Raw genomic sequence first — 20,289 nt, 5'->3', positions numbered from 1 at the left:
TGCAGGCAGTGGGGGAGGGGACGAGAAAGGTGTTGGAGGGGGGAGGAGGGTCGCCGCTGCCCCGGAGCTCCGCCTCCGCCAATCAGCGGCCGGCCTGGCCGGCAGGGGTTAAGCAGGGGGACCCCGCGCCGGCTGCGCAGGCCGCGCCTGACAGACAGGGCTGCCGAGGGCGGGCGGCTGGCGGCGCTGGCGGCCCGACCGCGACGTGAGGGGCGGTTGCCGTGCTTCGGGGCGCCGGGGAAAGCGGCCCGGGCCTGACCGGAGGGAGTGTGTGAGCGGAGCCGGAGGCCGACGGTCGGGCCGCGGGGCAGCGTCCGAGTGGCCGGGCCGCCGCGCCTGCCCGCCCCCTGCTCGCTCTGCACACATTGTGGGTGAGAAGCGAGGTTGCTCTGCCCAGCGACGGATCGGAGGGGAGCGAAGGGAGGGGAGCGAAGGGAGGGGAGGGGTGCCCACCCGACGTCCGCCGGCCCGCCATGACCCGACCCCACGCCACGCCACGCCACGCCACGCCGCCCTTGCCTTCCACGTACCTGACTGGCCCGACCCGGCGTCTCCAGGGACAAAGGTGTCCCGGGATCAGAGCCGAGCGAGCCCTCACCCGGCATGCCCCCACCCGGTCCAGAGCGGAGGGCGCTTACCCCCCTCCCCCGGGGGGGGGGACACTCTCAGAGCACCTAGGGGGAGGTTCCATTTCAACCTCCGGTGACAAGATGGGCCTCCTGGGGGTGCTCGGGGGTCTGAGGGTAAATGCCGGAATGGAACAACCGGCCTGCTCTTGACAGAGAGTCGGCTGAGAGGGTGAGCACTTACGACAGGAGGGCTAAAAAAAAAAAAAAATGTCGCTTTCTTCACCAATCTCCTGAGCCAAGACACTGACTTCAAAGTAACTGCCCGGCTTTTTGTTTTCTTCTGATGCCTCCTTGACCAGATGTCTGAATATGACTGAAGGGACTACAAGGGAATCAAGAAAAACATTCAAGCTTTTTAAACTGCCAGCTTGAACTTTTCCAGGCGTCGGCAAGTACTCCGAAGTAGAATTCTGTTCCTATTTCTTATTAACTTTTTTTCCCATATATTGACTGGACAGAGACCTACCAAATGGGAAAGGATGACAAATTCCTTTTTGTATGTTCTCCATCCTTCAGAACTCAAGCTCCGTAGAAAAATTCAAATCGGGAGTCATCTTCCAGATCCCAGACTGCTTGGAAAGATTAACATTTTGAAAGGAAGAGGGGGGAAGAGCAAGTCAGGAGCAAAGAGTAGGGAAAGGGGGTAAGGCGGAGCCCCCAGAATGCAGTCAGCCTCAAGCATGAAAATGATGGAGAACCAAAGGATAGTGCGCTGTGGCTCCTCAAGTCTGCACAGTGGGAAAACAAAGACAGTTCTGTTATCATAGTGGGATCAAGAAAATAACACCCACATTCCCAACACTTGGGAGGCTGAGATGAAACAAGATTGCCAGCCTGGGTATCTCTTTTGGTCAAGAAAGGGGGCTGGAGAGATGGCTCAGTAGTTGACACTGTTCTTGCAGAGATCCTGGGGTTTGCTTCCCAGCACCAATGTGGGGCAGGCCACAACCACCTGTAACTCTAACTCCAAGACATCTACACCCATAAGGCTTTCATGTGCACACACAGACCCATAATTAAAAATAAATCTACAAAGAATATGGCCTGCCACTCACTATACAGCACGGGCTGGTCTCACGTGGTAGGTAGGTCCTTCAACCTCTTCCAGAGTTCTGAGAATACAGGCATGCAGCCACTATACACAGCCTAAAAATAACCCCTTAAATGACACTGGAGTGTCATAAATTAGGAGAGGATACCAGAAGAGAAAGAGAAATGGACAGAGTTGAAACTGAGTTCTTCCAGCTGGTCCACAAACAAGTTGTCTGGGCCAATTATCTAATCGTTTCAAGTTTCACCAACCTCAAGCTAGAGCTAGAGGATTCCCAGTACCCTTTCTAGACGATAAGTCCCATTTTCAGTTTTCTGTTTTGATAAAAGGTCTAATGTGGCTGAGGCTAACCTAGATCTCCCACTGTGGCTGAGGATGCTGTCAAACTTCTGGTCCTCCTGCCCCTGGTTTCCAAGAGCTAGGATTAATTACAAACTAGGCAAGCAGTCTACCGACTGAACTATATTCCCAGCACACAGACTCACCTTTCTCTGTTTCTGAGTCTCACTATGTAGCCAAGATTGGTCTAAATTCTCAGTCCTTTTGTCGCAGGCCCTAGAAGCTGGCATTATAGGCATACGCCCTGATGCCTGCTCCTGAGTGCTTTTTTAAAGGAACCATTTGAACACAGATGAAATTTTTAGTTTCACCTTTTGGGGGGGGGGGGTCAAAACAGGATTTCTCTGCGTAGCCCTGGCTGTCCTGAACTCACAGAGATCTGCCTGCCTCTGCCTCCTGAGAGCTGGGATTAAAGGCAAGTGCCACCACTGCCCGGCAGTTTTAATTTTCTATAAATGAAGCTTTATGTCTCTTTTTTTTCCTGTTATTTTGTGGGGGTTCTTCATGGATTCTTCCTCTGTCTCCTAACAGTAGGATCTTTTCTGGCTAGGCTCAATCTTCTCCTGGCTCAGCGGCCTTTTCACTGCTCAATCTCTTCACCAACTGCCTTCTCTCTAGCCCTTCTCAGTCTTCTTTCTTCTGTACCAACTGTCTTCTCTAGCCCTACTCTCTGACCCTAACTCTGCTGCTACCTGGACCCTACTCTCTTCCCACGCCTCTGACTCTTGGACCCTACTCTCTGTCTCCTGAAGTCCAAGAGTTAACTGACACTAAAGGTCATAGGGTCAAGCAGTTCTAACGGCTAAGCATTCCCAAAGAGTCAGTTGACTAGCCATTGGGGTCCTTTAAAGGGCCAGGCACACAAAGCAAGTCATACTACATACAGGTGTCCAGGAAAGTCATCCTACCCAAGTCTACTTACTGTAGGTTTAATAGCTATTCCAGTAGAAACTGCTTAGAACAATTGGGGACTTTCTTATTTTAAACATCATATACTTCAAAATATACTAGCTAGGCCTAGTGGCATATGCCTCTAATCCCAGCACTCAAGAGGGAGAGATAGGCAGATCTTTGAGTTTGAGGCCAGCCTTATCTACATAAAGCTCCAGGACTACACACAAACCCTGGCTAAAAAAAAAAAAAAAAAAAAAAAAAAAAAAAAAAAAAAAACAGGCAAGAAAAATATTTTTTCCAGAAAAAGAAATTTTTGTAACATTAACTTAACCTTAGTTTCAGGGATTAATTTATGTAAACTATGTTTGGTCATATGAAGTAGCCTGTCTGAGAATGGCAAGTGATGCTATATCCTGTATAAGAATTCACTTCCCATCAGCTGTGGAAAACTTAAACATAGATGGGACCAGATTTTGGTTTTAGAGGAATGAAGAAAAATTTTTCCAAATTCATGTTAAAGTCACAGAGAATCACATATCCACTGGTCATACTTGAGACTAGCTGTAGTTTTCTCCACAATGTGTTGTGACGATTTCTCTGTAGGTTAATAATGAATCAAAGGAAGAGTAAAGGTTGCTTTGACAAAGAAACTGGGTAAATGTGGGTTAAACTTAAGCAGAATCTTTGAATGTACTTCATTATGGAGGCTATAGTACATATCACACATGTGACTGTCCCCGGGGATTTGTATTCAAGTTGTGTTTTCCTAACATTGCCTTTGGAACTAACAATAGCAAAGTGGTTGGTTGTTAAAGAATTAATTTGAGGAGGAAGACCAGAACATCTTCTACCTTATCATGTGTCCTCTGTCGCCTCCGACTCCTGAGTAATCTTTTTTAGTTTTGTTTTTGTTTTGTTGTTTTTGAGACAAAGTCTCACTCTACCCTAGGCTGGCAAAAATTTGCAACAGTCCTCCATCTTCTGCCATGTGCTGAAATTACAGGGTAGAGTGCCACACCCATTTCTGGCAAACATGTTCTTGAATGTTCCATGATGGTTACCTCCTTTATCAGAAAGAAACCAGAGCCAAAGAGAGAGTTTATCAAGGCTGAAGAGATGGCTCAGCTAGTAAGAAATAGGCTCACAACCAAAAGGATAAGAGATGGTTTAGGGTTATCAGCACTTGCCACTACCAAGTCGCATACCTGAATTTGATTCCTGAGATTGATATGGTAGAGGGAGAGAAACTACAGGCTATCCTCTGAGATGCTGTGCCACACACATACACATACTGATTGGGGGTGAAGGAGATGCTATCATTGGACATGGTGGTTGTACTACAGAGTTCAGACTTGGTACTCACACCTTCAATATCCCAGCACCTGAGAGGCTTAGGCAGAAGGGAGATTGCTCATGGCCATCCTGAGATACAGAATGAGAGCCTGTTTCCAAAAATAAAACCAGCATAAAGCAAGAGTGGGTTAATGGTACCCAGGAAACTGTGTGTTTGCACTGCTGCCACCTCTGACCTCTGAAAAATGTTGCAGTATGGTAGCCCGGAACACAGACCCTATGTAAAGCTCTTGATTCTGATGCCAGCCCGGCCTTTTAAAGGATGTGTAGGCTTAAGCTCCAAGCCTCAGCTCCTTTGTCCATAAAATGGTGTTACTAAACAGGGCCATTAGAGGATTAAGTGAGATAGTTTATGTGTTAAAGTATCTTTTATTCTCCTGAGGTAATTATCTGCCAAGGCTTACTGCCTACATCTCTAATCCAGGCCTAGTCGTGGAAGCTTCTAGCCTCCATATGATGTTATCTAGGCCTACATTGTTTTGAGCCTCTGATATTTACTGCTGAATAAGTTCAGTCTTTCTTTTTTCTTTCTTTCTTTCTTTCTTTTTTTTTTTTCTTTTTTTTTTTTGGTTTTTTGAGACAGGGTTTTTCTATATAGCCCTGGCTGTCCTGGAACTCACTCTGTAGACCAGGCTGGCCTCGAACTCAGAAATCCGCCTGCCTCTGCCTCCCAAGTGCTGGGATTAAAGGCAGGTGCCACCACTGCCCCGCAAGCTCAGTCTTTCTTGTTCTTTCTGAGCTCGGACTGGCCGGTTCAACACAGCTGTTCTGGTTCAGACTCCTCTCCAAGCTGACTGTCTTAGGGTTTTACTACTGTGAACAGACACCATGACCAAGGCAAGTCTTAAAAAGGACAACATTTAACTGGGGCTGACATAGGTTCAGAGGTTCAGTCCAGTGTCATCAAGGCGGGGACATGGCAGCATCCAGGCAGGCATGGTGCAGGAGAAGCTGAGAGTTCTACATCTTCATCTGAAGGCTGCTAGTGGAAGACTGACTTTCAGGTAGCTAGGGGGAGGGTCTTAAGCTTACACCCACAGTGAAACACATACTCCAACAAGGCCACACCTCCTAATAAGGCCATTCCCTGGGCCAAGCATATACAAACCATCATATGTCACTCCCTGGTCCTCATAGACTTGTTCAAACATATGAGTCTATGGGGGTCTCACCTAAACATAGCATAATGCAAAATACATTTAGTCTGATTTCCAGAGTCCCCATAGTCTATAGCAGTCTTAAGAATGTTAAAAGTCACTGAGCGGTGGTGGCACACGCCTTTAATCCCAGCACTTAGGAGGCAGAGGCAGGTGGATTTCTGAGTTTGAGGACAGCCTGATCTACAGAGTGAGTTCCAGGATAGCCAGAGAAACCTTGTCTCGAAAAACAAAAACAAAACAAAACAAGAATGTTAAAAGTCCAAAGTTCAAGGTCTCTTCTGAGATTCATCCAATCACTTTACTGTAATCCCCAAAGCAAGACAGGAAACCAGCTGCACAAACTCCAAACTCTGCATCTCCATGACTGATGTCATAGCAGTCTTCAGATCTCCAACTTCCTTTTCATCTTTGTTGACTGAAACAAACTTCTTTCTCCTGGGCTGGTTCCACTCCCTGTTAGCAGCTTTCCTCATCAGATAGCCTACAACTCTGGCATCTCAAACATCTTGGGGTCTCTAAGACATCTTCAGTGTTACGGCTTATTTCAGTGTCTGTGATCCACACATGATCTTTGAGGTTCCTCCAAAGGGTTGGTGTCACTTCTCCAGCTCTGCCCTCTGTAGCACTCTAAGCCCAGGTTGATCTTACTCCACTGCTGCTGCTGTTCTTGGTGATCAACCCATGGTACTGGCATCTCCAATATGCTGGAGTCTTCCACTGCAACTAGGTTTCACCTACAGCCTCTCATAGGCTTTCTTCATGGTGCCAACCTCAACTCCTTTGCATGATTTCTTCAGTCCTGGGCTGTCAACTACAACTGAGGCTGTACTTTCACCAATGGCCTTCCGTGGCCTCTCACAATGCCGAGCCTCAGCCACTCATCATGATCCCTTTCATGTCTTCAAAACCAGTACCACCTGGGTAACTCTTAGATATTACCAAGTCCAGCTGCAGCATGAGGTACAACCTTGGCTACCTCTGGAACACAGCTTCTGCGTGCTCTCAGAAAACACTTCCCAGAAGATTTCACCTCAGTGATGCTGGTCTCTTCTTAATCACAACTAATTTCTTAGCTCCAGCTAACCAGCATTAATTGTCCCAGTGGTCCCTTCTATTTTTCACTCTTAAAGCCAGAGCCACATGGCCGAAACTGCAGTGTTCTGCTGTTTGCTGGGGCTGGAACATGGCCACCCCCTTATTCTATTACCAGCTTTGTTTTCTGCCTAAGCTTAGCTGTCCTGGATCTTGCTCTGTAGATTGACCTTGAACTCAGAGATCTGCCTGCCTGTCTCCTAAATATTGGGATTAAAAATGTGGTCCACCAAGCCTGAATTTAAGTTTTTATTCAACTAGAACTTGCTCAGTTCTAGGCTGACCTTGAACTCAGAGATCTGCTAGTCTTTCTGCTTGTCTTTGCCTCCTGGGATTAAGGGCTTGTATTACCATGCCTGGATCCACATTGAACTAGGTGAGGTCTTTCCCCAAAGTCACTACTGCTTTAATTCAATTTAATATCCTTGAACACAGATTCAGCTCCATTTCACTTCCTGGTGCCCCTTAATACTCAACCATATATTTTATATTTTTCTTTCTCAGCTTGCTATGCTTGTTTAAAATGCTCTTCATGAGACTTAACCAGAGAACAAAATCTATGATAAGTGTTTCTGAGACTTGTCAATGCAATTAATCTGAGTCTCTTCACCTTAGTGTCAGGCAGACTCTTCAGACAAGGGCAAAAAGTAGCCACATTCTTCACCAAAATACCACAAAAACAGTCTCTAGGCCACATTTTGAAATTCTCCACTGAAATCTCGTGGGCCAGGTCCTCATAATTCAGATCAATTTCAGTAATAAAGTCTTCCATAGTCCTAGTAGGATAGTCCATTAAACCCTGATTAAAGCATTCCACAGCTTTCCAAATCCAAAGTCCCAAAATCCACATTCTTCCAAACAAAAACAAGGTCAGGACTCTCACTGCAATACCCCAGTCCCTGGTACCAACTGCTTAGTTAGGGTTTTACTTCTGTGAACAGATACCATGACCAAGGCAAGTTTTATAAAGGACAACATTTAATTTAATCAGAGGTTCGGCCCAGTATCATCAAGGCAGGAACATGGCAGCATCCAGGTGGGCATGGTACAGGAGAAGCTGAGAGTTCTACATCTTCTTCTGACTTCCAGACAGCTAGGGTTAAGATCTTAAAGCCCACACCCACAGTGACACACCTACTCCAACAGGACCACGCTTTCTAATAGTGCCAGTCCCTGGGCCAAGCATATACAAACCATCACACTGACTGATTCAATCTGGCTTCTCTTTTGGCCTCTGATTTTTTGCTCTGGTTGGCTTCTTACTAACTTTGGCAATATGTTCTAATTTCCTGGTACCTTCTCATTCGCTGGTTTGTTAGTTTTCACCTGGTCTACCTTGTTCTCTCTGCAACCTATCTCTGTACTGTATAACTGTTAGTAAAACTGCCTCCTCACTCCTCATTCTCTGCATTGCCCTGTAAGTAGCTTCCCTTTCCTCTCTTCTTGTGAGAGTTGGGCATATCCTATTCTATTTTTCTCTGATTCATCACTTTGTCTGTCACTCAATTAGACATCACTTTCAAACATGGTTGCTTCCTTCTACAAACTAGTTTGCCTTCATTGTTTGGAATTAAAGGTGTGTACTAAGGGCCTGTCTATATTCTAGCCAGAGGAGTTAAAGCTGTATGCTAAGGGTAAGCAACACCACAACTAGATAGTTTTTTTTTTTCCCAGTAAATAACACAACCTCTGAGTTCACAGTATGACCAAATATCCTGCAATATTTATGGACCTGACAGTAATCCCTGAATTAATGGTCTTTAGCATAACTTCACATTTCTGCCAGGGACCTAAGTAATTGTCATTAAGTTGATTTGGCAATGCAATTTGATTTGGAAAAACAAGCTATCAATGGATTGAACCCTTTAGAGATAGTATTTGAAGCAAAAACTGAGGTTATCTGTCATTTTAATGTAAACATTACATTTTAGAGGATGCCTATTGAGATTTATAACAAAATAAATAACACTGTAACAAATATCTGAGAAAATGACTCGGCAGAAGCTAGGATTTGTCAAAGGCCTCCATCTCAAGAGATTTCAGCCCATGACCCTTGGCTCTCCTCTTTCGTGTCAGAGGACATGATAGAGTAGAGCTGCTACTCTAGTCACAGGAAGTGTCTGAAGACAAAATATGCTTCAAATGTCTACCCACAGGGACCTAGTTTTTCCATCCAAGGACTTAAAATCCCATTTGTTTATGAACTAGTAAGTATATTGGTCATTGTTAAAGTTAGTGCCCTTATAATCCAGTCATCCCTAAAAGTGCCACCACAGTGAGACCAAGCCTTAAAGTACAGCAGACCTTTGGAAGAATACTACATATTTAAACACTAAAAAATAAACAAAATCTCTCTCTTTTTTTTTTTTTTTTTTGGTTTTTCGAGACAGGTTTTCTCTGTGTAGCCCTGGCTGTCCTGGTACTCACTCTGTAGACCAGGCTGGCCTCGAACTCAGAAATCCACATGCCTCTGCCTCCCAAGTGCTGGGATTAAAGGCGTGCGCCGCCGCCGCCGCTGCCGCCGCCGCCGCCGCCGCTGCCGCCACCACCACCCAGCAAATAAAATCTCTCTAAAAAACAAAAAAAAGATTTATTTTTCATTTATATGGAGTACACCGTCAGTGTCTTCAGACACCAGAAGTGGGCATCAGATCCTGATGCTGGGAATTGAACTCAGGACCTCTGGAAAGCACTCAGTGCTCTTAACCACTGAGCCATCTCTCCAGCCCCTCTTCTTCCCATTTCTAACAAAATGGAGAACTACTTGCCCGAAAGTACACTATAGATTAACACCCTAGCACTCAGCCTCCCTGAGATTCACCATTGCCAGCCATCTCCTGTTTCCTACCTCCCCTCCCTGTCTAGTGGTTTGGAAGCTCTGCTTAAGCCAGTTGAACATATACTCCCTCCTCCAGCCTAGGAAGCAGATCCAGGCAGGGCCTCATATTTGCTAGGCGGCCAGCCGTCTGCTATTGAAGCCAATCCCCTACACCTTAAGCAAGTCTTAACACAATTGTTTCACTTATCAAGTCACAAGCTCTTCCCCACAGCCCACTGATGCCGAACAATCTTCCTGTTCTCTGAAGAGCAGCCTCCCTTCTGTCATGTCCTCTTTTAACCTCTTCTCCATATTTTTAAAATCATTGCCATGTTCCATCTTTCTAATAGCTAAAATGCAAGAGAGGCATAAATTCTGTTTTAATAAGTCCCCACTGGTAAACTACTGAATCATCCAGAGTAGCCTTTGTTGCCCCACCCTCGGTTTTTGAGACTGGAATCCCTAAAGCCTCAGCTGCCATCTGAAGCTAAGCAAGATTGACTTTGAACTCCCATCCTCCTGTGTTTACCTCCTGGGTAGTAGGATATTGACATGTGCCACCATACCCAGCCCATATTAGTCTTTCTCAGAGCAAAACTGGAGACAGAGACAATGACAAGAACTGTATTTAGCTGAATGTGATGGCTCACATCTGTAATTCCAGCATTCAGGACACGAGAAGGCACAGCCCGATGGACATGGAGTTCTACGCCAGTCAGGGCTACATACAAAGCTTTATTCTCAAGAAACCTGTAATCACAAATTTAAAATATATATATATATAAGATCAAAAGAACCACCTCAGTTCTTCCCATTAAGTTTTTTTTTTTTTTAAGATTTCTTTATTTATTATATGTAAGTACAATGTAGCTGTCTTCAGACACCCCAGAAGAGGGCATCAGATCTCATTATGGATGGTTGTGAGCCACCATGAGGCTGCTGGGATTTGAACTCAGGACCTTTGGAAGAGTAGTCAGTGCTCTTAACCACTGAGCCAACTCTCTGCCCCTTCCCCCGCCCCCCAATAACTTTTTTTTTCAACTTTTTTTAATCCTCAGGGAGACTGAGACCTGGGATGTTAAGCTACAGTGTACTTTCCTGCAAGCAGTTGGTTGATGGCATGCCTACTCTACATCAGCCATGGTTACCTGATAGGTACCAGATGTCATGTCAACTCTAACATTGCTCACGGGATCGGAATCGTGCTCCCAGCTTTCAGATGTGGAAACAGGTGGTTTGAGACTGGATCATGTGGAGATTAGGGCCATAGTATCTAGGCCTCTACCACGGCGAACAAGGACTCTACCACTGAGCTAAATTCTAAGCTAAGTAATGAGTCTTTGTGCACAACACAGCTCACAGGAGGGCCAGAATCTGATATGAATGTCCACAGAGAAGAAAGAGATTCTCAGGCAGTGGCAGGTAGGTCCAGGCTAGATGGATATAAGTAGAGCCTTAAGAATTGATTATATGGCCAGGCAGTGGAAGTGCACGCCTTTAATCCCAGCACTTGGGAGGCAGAGGCAGGCGGATTTCTGAGATCTAGGCCAGCCTGGTCTACACAGTGAGTTCTAGGACAGCCAGGGCTACATAGAGAAACCCTGTTTCGAAAAACCAAAAACAAACAAAAAACAAACAAACAAAAACCTCTAAACTGTTCCAGGAAGATAGTGAGGTCTACTATTACTACTGATTATTATGATTATGATTATGATTATTAGGAGATAGAAAGGAACAGAGAAGAGTAACTTGTGAATGTCACTGTCACAACAGCTGGTACTTGTACTCTACGGTGAGTCTTAACTATCCACAAAGCAGGCTGCCTGTTACAAACTACACAATTGGGCGAGGGCCTCCACTAATGCCAAACTGAATCAGTGGGAACATTTGGGTGTGTACATTAAGGCGAGAAGTCATAATATCTAAACTAGACCACCTCTAATGGGAGGACCAGACATTTTGGTAGACACTTCCTTGCCTCATGATAAGGAGCTTTGAGATGACTAGGATGTGGACCAAGGGTCAATAAGCTATAGTCTCTGAGCTCCATTTGCCCTACCTGTCTTTGTATGGATTTCAAGCTAAGGATGATTTTTATGCTTTTGTTGGGTTGCATTATGTTGTGCAAAATGATGCAGAACTCCTGGGCTCAAGTAACTGTCCTGCAACCTCACAAGCAACTGGGACAACAGGCCCACTCCTGTCTTACATTTTTAAATAGTTGGAAAAATATGTTTCATGGTGTATGAAAAGTATATAAAAATTATCCAAGCTCAAGTTTGATGCCTTTCTAACATAACCACACATTCCTTTGAACACTAGCTCACTGGAACAGAAGCCTTTACTCCCGGTACTCAGGAATCAGAGGCAAGAGGATCTCTGGGAATTTGAGGCCAGCCTGGACTATATAGTGAGTTCCAGGCCAGCCAGGGGTACATACTATGATCATGTCTCAAACAAACAAACAAACAAACAAACAAACAACACTAAAAAAAAAAACCTTCAACTATGTTCCTTTGGGCACCTACTGAAATGCAGGTTCCGAGTCAGTCAGTCCCTTTCCTGCAGCTTCCTGCCTAGGAGTTGGAGGTCCCAACATGAGCTCAAAGTCAAGGCCATCTACCCATCTTCAATACACCATTTAAAACAGCCAAACTAAAAGTTGAAAGTAGAAAAAAGGAGATTTATTCAGTGTGGCCATATTAGGAAGAGGGACAAAGAGTTCTAGAGAACTTCTAGATCCACTTTAGGGGTACTGAAGTGAGACTAAAGTCTAAGAAGGCCAAGGGTTTTCTTATCTAAGCAGTCCCGGTCAAGGTGTGGTCCTTCCCACTACTGGCCCATCCTGTAAAGTGGTCTAAGAAGTCAATTCATTGTTTTGTTGTGTTTTCCCAGTTAGGGTTTCTCTGTGTAGCCCTGGCTGTCCTGGAACTCAATATGTAGACCAGGCTGGCCTCGAACTCAGAGATCAGCCAGCCTCTGCCTTCCCTGTGCTTAGACTAAAGTTTGCACCACTACTACCCAGCCTGACAAGCCGTTAGGACTGTGTGATGTCTCCTTTGGAAAGACAACTGTTCCCCATATACCCACCCCTACCCCTACCCCAGCCCATCCCCCACCTCCAGCTGGGGCCTTTTGCTTCTCCCAGCATGGTATTTCTGTGGGGAAATTCCTATGTCTTTGGAGTCCATTGTTTCAATTGTCTGATAGGTTGAGAGAATACCATTCCTGCCAGGTCTGTCACACCATTGCTGCCACCACCTGCTACCAGACGACTTGGACATCCTAGGCTATTCCATTGGCAGAGTGTTAGTGAGTGCTTCTGAGGGAAGCCAATAGTACTAGGGAATGGGATGTCCCATCCCTGCACAGCTGCTTGCTCTAGATAAGCATACCGTGGGGTTGTAAGGGTTAAGTGAGACTATGTAGCTAGTGTTGGGTACTCGTGGAGTCTCAAGAAATTATGCATCTTCAGAGGAGAGAGGGATGGAGTGGTCCCGATATGGCCTGGAATGACCAAGGCCATCGGGTTGGGGACTGAACATCACCCAGTTTTGGTCACATCTGATAGGTTATTTCTTCACTGCATGTGAAATGAGACGTTTTGAACCAGATTAGATTATATTAAAGGCAAGTTTATTGGGAAGCTGTCCTCGGGTGGGCAAGCTCACTGGCCCCAAGGCCAGGTACTCGCCATGTGCATGGGGCAGCAGGTAGAAGAAGGAGAGAAAAAGAAAGAAGTGGGCAATAGTGCAGAGAAAGACACACAGACACACACAGACAGACAGACAGAGACAGAGAGACAGAGACAGAGAGAGACACAGCAAGAGAGAGAGAGAGAGACAAAGACAGAGAGAGACACACACACGCACACACACAGAGAGACAGAGAGAGACACAGAGAAAGAGAGAGAGACAGAGACAGACACAGAGAGAGACAGAGACAGAGAGACACAGAGAGAGAGAGAGAAAGACAGAAAGAGGGAGACACATACACAGAGAGAGACAGGGACAGACAGAGACACACACACATATACAGACAGAGAGACAGAGAGAGACACAGAGAGAGAGACAGAGAGAGACACAGAGAAAGAGAGAGAGACACACAGAGAAAGAGAGAGAGTGAGTCACAGAGAGATAGAGACACAGAGAAAGAGAGAGACAGAGAAAGAGAGAGAGAGACAGAGACACAGAGAGACACACATACACATACAGACACACACACACAGAGACACAGAGAGAGATAGAGAGAGACACACACACAGAGACACAGAGAGAGACAGAGACAGAGAGAGACACAGAGAAAGAGAGAGAGAAAGAGAGAGAGAGAGACAAAGACAGAAAGAGAGAGACACACAGAGACAGAGACAGAGACAGAGACAGAGACAGAAAGGGCGAGCACACAAAATGTCTGGATTATATAGGGAGAAGCTTTGGGGGGAAGAGACTGGAAAGTTCAGGCTGGCAGCAAGGTATGCCAGGTAGGGACTGAAAGAACCTGGAAGCCAGGTCTCCTTTGGTATGTAAAATATGCACTTCAGTCCTTTGTCCCTAGGGGCTGTGAAACCATATGGGGTGTGATTCACTCTCAGAATCTGCACACAGGACTGAGTTCTGGTCACTGTTGTTTTGTTGTGTTGATTTTTTCTTTTTTTTTTTGTCTGTTCATTTTTTTGTTTGTTTGGTTGGTTTTGTTTTAGTTTTTTGAGACAGAGTTTCTCTGTGTAGACCTGGATGTCCCAGAACTTGTCCTGTAGACCAAGCTGGCCTGGATCTCATAGAAATCTGCCTGCTTCTGCCTCCAGAGTACTAAGAAGGAAAGTGTGCACCACCCCCACCCACCCTGCAGCAGCTTTTGTTGTTTTGAGATAGGTTCATAGAAGGAGGCTGGCCGTAAGTACCTCCCATCCTCCTGCCTCTACTTCCCAGGTGTTTGGATACAGGAGTGCATCATTAGGTTTTGTAGTACTGGAATGAAACCTAGGCCTCAGGGTTTCTAGGCAGGCACTTTTCAAAAGACCAACACCTGCATTCTTAGTCCTTCTCTAAGCACTATTGGCTCTTTTACTTTGCTTCAACACTTCCCTAGCATCCCCCACCCCCAGCAACACTTTCTGGTTTTTTGTTTTGTTTTAGTTTTTTTTTTTTTCGAGACAGGGTTTCTGTGTATAGCCCTGGCTGTCCTGGAACTCACTCTGTAGACCAGGCTGGCCTCGAACTCAGAAATCCGCCTGCCTCTGCCTCCCAAGTGCTGGGACTAAAGGTGTGCACCACCACTTCCTGGCTTGTTTTGATTTTTGAAAGATGTTTTGTACTTACGTGTGTCTGCACCATGTGTGGGGTACACACAGAAAAGAGTGTTAGAGCCCCTGGAGCTGGAGGTGCTGGAGGCTATGAGCAGCCCAAGATGGGTGCTGGGAGTGGAAAGGGCAGGAAGAGCTCTAACAGCTGAGCCACTGCTCCAGGGCCTCTTTCTGGTTTCTCATAACTCCACATACACTGTGTTCTGCAATCTTCCCCCTGCCTTACCTAACATTCCTACTGCTTCCACAAAACACATAGGAGCAAGTCAGGGAGGAGAGTGTTTCTTTGGTTTATACTTTGAGTTCACAATTGAGATAGATCTCTCCAAATGGGCAGAGGATGTGAAGATATTCATGTCCTATGTAAATGCTCACCAAAAGGTGACTTCATCCGAGGAGGAGTTCAGTCATCAAGTGGATAAGATGACCCATTCGGTGGACAGTCAGCCTCTTTCCCCAGCTATCCCTGCCATTGCTCAATGGGCACATGAACAAAGTGGTCATGGTGGCCGAGATGGAGGTTATGCTTGGGCTCAACAACACGGACTTCCACTCATCAAGGCTGACCTGGCTACAGCTGCTGCTGAATGCCAGCTCTGCCAACAACAGAAACCAACACTGAGCCCCAGATATGGCACCATTCCTGGAGGTGACCAGCCAGTAACCTGGTGGCAGGTTGACTACATTGAACCACTTCCTCCATGGAAAGGACAACGTTTTGTTCTTACTGGAGTAGACACTTATTCTGGTTATGGATTTGCCTTTCCTGCATGAAATGCTTCTGCCAAAACCACCATCTGTGGACTCACTGAATGCCTTATCTATCCTCATGGTATTCCACACAGTATTGCTTCTGACCAAGGAACTCACTTCACAGCCAGAGAAGTGCGACAGTGGGCCCACAATCATGGAATCCACTGGTCTTACCATGTTCCCCATCATCCTGAAGCTGCGGTCTGATAGAAAGATGGAATGGCCTTTTTGAAGATACAGATACAGCGCCAATTAGGTGGCAACAGCATGGAGGGCTGGGGCAGAGTTCTTCAGAAGGCAGTATATGCTTTGAATCAGCATCCAATATATGGTACAGTTTCCCCCATAGCTAGGATCCATGGGTTCAGGAATCAAGGGGAGGAAAAGGGAATAGTTCCACTCACTATCACTCCTAGTGACCCTCTAGGAAAATTTTTGCTTCCTGTCCCCACAACTCTAGGTTCTGCTGGTGTAGAAGTTTTGGTTCCAGAGGGCAGAGTTCTCCTACCAGGAGCCACAACAAACATACCATTGAACTGAAAGCTCAGACATCCCCCTGGTCATTTTGGGCTTCTAATGCCCTTAAGCCAATAGGCTAAGAAAGGAATAACAGTGTTAGGAGGAGTGATAGATCCAGATTACCATGGAGAAATCGGATTGCTTCTTCACAATGGAGGTAAGCAGGATTATGTCTGGAGTGCAGGAGATCCCCTAGGGCGTCTCTTAGTACTTCCATGTCCTGTGATTAAAGTCAATGGGAAATTACAACAGTCTAATCCAAGCAGGATGACAAAGGATGCAGACCCATCAGGAATGAAGGTATGGGTCAATCCTCCAGGAAAAGAGCCAAGACCTGCTGAGGTGCTTGCTGAAGGGGAAGGAAATATAAGGAAGGAAGGGTAGTAGAGGAAAGTAGTTATAAATACCAGCTAAGACTATGTAATCAGTTGCAGAAATGAGGATTATAAAGTAATATGAATGCTTCTGTCTTATTTTGTTAAGAATACATTTTTCTTTCTTCCAATTTCTTTAACATCAATTGGTATTTAAGTTGAGAGACTAAAAGAATGTTCCCAAGGGACATTGCCCCATTGTAAATTTCCAAATGCGTTTGCGATTGCACGAGGAATAGTTATATCATGTTAGGCGTATTCATGATTTTGCTATTGTTTCATGTGGACATGAGATATTATTTGTGTCAAGTTGGCAAGGGGTGGATTGTAGTGGCTATTCCTGGTTGTCAACTTGACTATATCTGAAATGAACTACAATCCAGAATTAGAAGGCTCATCTCTGGCCCTAATTTGGAGGCTGAGAGATACAAGTTTCCAACCTGGATCTTGGCATGGAGATCTTGAGGCATAATGGCTATGAATCCCAGAAGATTAAGATAGGAAGATCTACGAGTTCAAGGTCATCTGGGATTAAAGGTGTGGTGGCACACACCTTTAATCTGGGCCACACCTTTTGCTGGAGACCTATATAAGGACACTGGAAGAAGGAAGGCTCTGCTTCGCCTGCTTGCCTTGTGGGACTGAGCAACTGCTGGATCCTTGGACTTCCATTCACAGCTGCTGCTGACCTTTGTTGGGAGTTGGACTACAGACTGTAGGTCATCAACAAACTCCTTTACTATATGGAGGCTACCATAAGTTCTGTGAGTCTAGAGAACCCTCACTAATACAAAATTGGTGAACTCAAGGAAGTCCTTCCTTCTCTGAAGGAAGTCAGGACAGGAGCTCAAGCAGGGCAGGAACCTAAAGGCACGAGCTGACGCTGACGCCATGAATTGGTGCTACCTATTAGCCTACTTGCTAGCATGGCTTGCTCAGCCTGCTTTCTTATAGAACCCAGGACCACCAGCCCAGGGACAGCACCACCCATAATGGGCTGGGCCCTGCCCCATCAATGACTGATTGAGAAAAGCCTCCACAGCTGGACCTTATGGAGGTTTTTTGTTTGTTTGTTTGTTTTGTTTTGGTTTTCAGTTCAGTTGAGGTTCCATCCTTGTAGATGATGCTAACTTGTGTCAGGTTGATAAAAATTTAACCAGCACAAGGACCCCTTGTCAACCTAATAAACAAACATGCAAACACGTTCCTCTTAAACCACACCTTTTTTTCTGGTTCATCCCCAAGATCACAAATGAAGACCTCAAGGTATAAGCCATTTTACAGACTTAAAAAAGTCCCATAGCCTTACAAATTCAACCACTAAAAAAATTATCTCTTTAGAACTATCCAGTCTTAGGGCTGGACAGATGGCTAGCGGTTCAGAGCACTGACTGCTCTTCCTGAGGTCCTGAGTTGAATTCCCAGCAACCATATGGTGGCCCACAACCATCTGTAATGGGATATGATGCACTGTTCTGGTGTGTCCTTTAGACAGGTACAGTGTACTCAGATACATGAAATAAACGAATTAATTTTTTAGAAAAAGGGCAGGTAGAGCCCATCTAGGTCCCGGAACTGGCCACGCCCAGTGGGACCCACCCCTTCCTGTTTGTAAAAAAAAAAAGTATATAAACTCTTGATGGTTGCGCTGGTCACCAAATGGAACCTGACTCTCACTGCGGCCAGAAGTAAGGGAGTAGGAGTCAGAGCCGCTGCCGCAGCCACAGCTGGAGCCAGAGCCACAGGCAGAGCATCTGAAGGCGACAGGAACACGAGCTCACGAGCACCAGTGCGAAGACAAGTTGGGCAGCCAGGGTCGCAAGGTCGGATTCTGAAGACTGGCAGCAGAAGTCTAGGAGGCGAAGCCAGAGCAGCCTTCGGCCACCTCGCGGCACTCACAGGACCAGTGCAAACACTCTGACTCGGGTGAGCAGCAGGCACGGGGCTCCCGGACCCGAAAGGGTCACAGGCACTCTTGGTCCCCAGGGTCATCAGCATCTAGCTCGGACTCCTCAAGATGCTCCCGGAATCACGGGGCAGCTACCATGGCCCTGAGCCAGCAGCACAGCCTGCAGAGACGACTGGGGCTTCGTGAGGAGCGCAAGCAGCAAGAAGAGCTGCTCAAGGCCTTGGAGACACCCGAGGAGAAGCGTGCTCGAAGACTGGCCAAGAAGGAAGCGAAGGAGCGCAAGAAGCTCCAGAAGATGGGCTGGGGTGAGGACTACATGGGCTACAGCAACACCGACAACCCCTTTGGAGACAACAACCTGCTGGGCACCTTCATCTGGAAGAAGGCCTTGGAGAAAAAAGGCATCAGCCACCTGGGAGAAAAGGAGCTGAAGGAGCGCCACAAGAGGATCTGGGAGGAGAACCGGCTGGAGCTGTAAAAGGTCAAACGGCTGCGGCTAGAGCGGGAACGGGAGAAAGCCCTGCGGGAGCGGGAGCTGGAGATGCTGCAGCGGGAGAAGGAGGCAGAACACTTTAAGACCTGGGAGGAGCAGGAGGACAGCTTCCACTTGCAGCAGGCCAAGCTTCGCTCCAAGATCCGAATCCGAGATGGGCGAGCCAAGCCCATCGACCTGCTGGCCAAGTACATCAGTGCAGAGGAAGACTCTGACCTGGCGGTGGAGATGCACGAACCCTCCACCTTCCTCAACAGTCTCAAGGTGGCAGACATGGAGGACCTGCTCGAGGACATCCAGGTGTCCATGGACCTGGAGCAGGGCAAGAACGTGGACTTCTGGCAAGACGTGACGACCATCACAGAGGATGAGATCGCCAAGCTCCGCAAGCTGGAGGCCTCTGGCGAGGGCCCAGGACAGCGCCGCGAGGTGGTCAACGCCTCGGTCAGCTCCGAAGTGCAGTCGGTGTTCAAGGGAAAGACTTACAAGGAGCTGCAGGCCATCTTCCAAGCCATCGAGGGCAAGGTCCGAGCCGGCGGCCCCAACCTCGACACGGACTACTGGGAGAGCCTGCTGCAGCAGCTGCGTGTACACATGGCCAGGGCCAGGCTCCGGGAGCGCCACCAAGATGGTCTTAGACAGAAGATGTTCCAACTGAAGCAGGAGCAGCAGCAGGGTGTGGCGAGCGAGCCGCTGTTCCCCATCCAGAAACCAGAGCACAAGGCCACCCACAGCCCCGAACCTGCAGAGCGGCCCCCCAGGCCCGGGACTTCAGTGGACACAGCACCAGGGGAGGCAGAGGGCGAGGCAGTGCTGATGGAGGAGGACCCGATCCGGCAGAGCCTGGCAGACTACGAGGCAGGCCGCTACAGTCCGCGGCTGCTCACCGCGCAGGAGCTGCCTGGCAACGCGCATGTGCTGGAGCCGCACGAGGACCCGCAGCGCCTGCAGATGGGTCGCCAGCAGCAGCTTCAGGCTCCAGGGGATGCGAGCGAGAGCGCCGAGGACATCTTCTTCCAGCTCGCGAGGGAGGGCATGGGGCAGGACGAGGCGCAGTTCGGCGTGGAGATGCCGCTGGATGGCCGCGCCTCCCCGTGGGCCGCCAGGTACCAGCCTCGCAAGCCGTGCTTCTTCAACCGCTTGCACACGGGCTTCGAGTGGAACAGATACAACCGGACGCATTACGACTGGGACAACCCTCCGCCCAAGATCGTGCAGGGCTACAAGTTCAACATCTTCTACCCGGACCTCATCCGCAAGCGTGCCACGCCGGAGTACTTCCTGGAAGCCTGTCCGGACAACCCGGACTTCGCCATCCTGCGCTTCCACGCGGGCCCGCCCTACGAGGACATCGCCTTCAAGATCGTCAGGCGCGAGTGGGACTACTCACACCGCCATGGCTTCCGCTGCCAGTTCGCCAGTGGAATCTTCCAGCTCTGGTTCCACTTCAAGCGCTATCACTACCGCCGGTGACGCCCGTGGGCTACCCGCCCCTGCCAGGCCTGCCCCTGCACAGCTCCGGGGTGGCAAGGCCCAGAGGACGAGAAAACCTCCTTCAGAAGCCTTGGAAACCCGTGTGCTGTAGATGGCTGACTGCACACAG

General features: G+C 47.6%; 1 protein-coding gene and 1 pseudogene across 5 annotated transcripts in view; one reads left to right on the top strand and one right to left on the bottom strand.

The window, feature by feature from the left end:
* Tlk2 (tousled like kinase 2) overlaps positions 1 to 2,430 on the bottom strand; it is a 96,359-nt gene extending 93,929 nt beyond the window's left edge. The window contains exon 1 of one of the 4 annotated variants that reach the window (XM_031352940.1): positions 2,166 to 2,430. Coding sequence is in view for 2 of the 4 variants with exons in the window: in XM_031352943.1 (XP_031208803.1) it covers positions 1,096 to 1,138 (43 nt within the window). In the remaining 2 variants the exon portion in view is untranslated. Of the gene's footprint in view, positions 1 to 530; positions 681 to 1,095; positions 1,859 to 2,165 lie in introns of those variants that run through there. The other 3 variants (XM_031352943.1, XM_031352938.1, XM_031352941.1) reach the window with 3 other exon arrangements.
* Positions 2,431 to 17,536: 15,106 nt separating this feature from the next.
* Positions 17,537 to 20,159, top strand: LOC116078755 (annotated as a pseudogene). The gene is made up of 2 exons (XR_004113624.1): positions 17,537 to 17,550; positions 17,985 to 20,159. The product of XR_004113624.1 is annotated as a cactin pseudogene (transcript).
* Positions 20,160 to 20,289: the final 130 nt, after the last annotated feature.

Source organism: Mastomys coucha, unplaced genomic scaffold (genome assembly GCF_008632895.1).
Source record: "Mastomys coucha isolate ucsf_1 unplaced genomic scaffold, UCSF_Mcou_1 pScaffold5, whole genome shotgun sequence".
NCBI lineage: Eukaryota > Metazoa > Chordata > Mammalia > Rodentia > Muridae > Mastomys > Mastomys coucha.
Note: the sequence above shows the minus strand (reverse complement) of the source record. Positions and strands in the feature narration are given on the sequence as shown.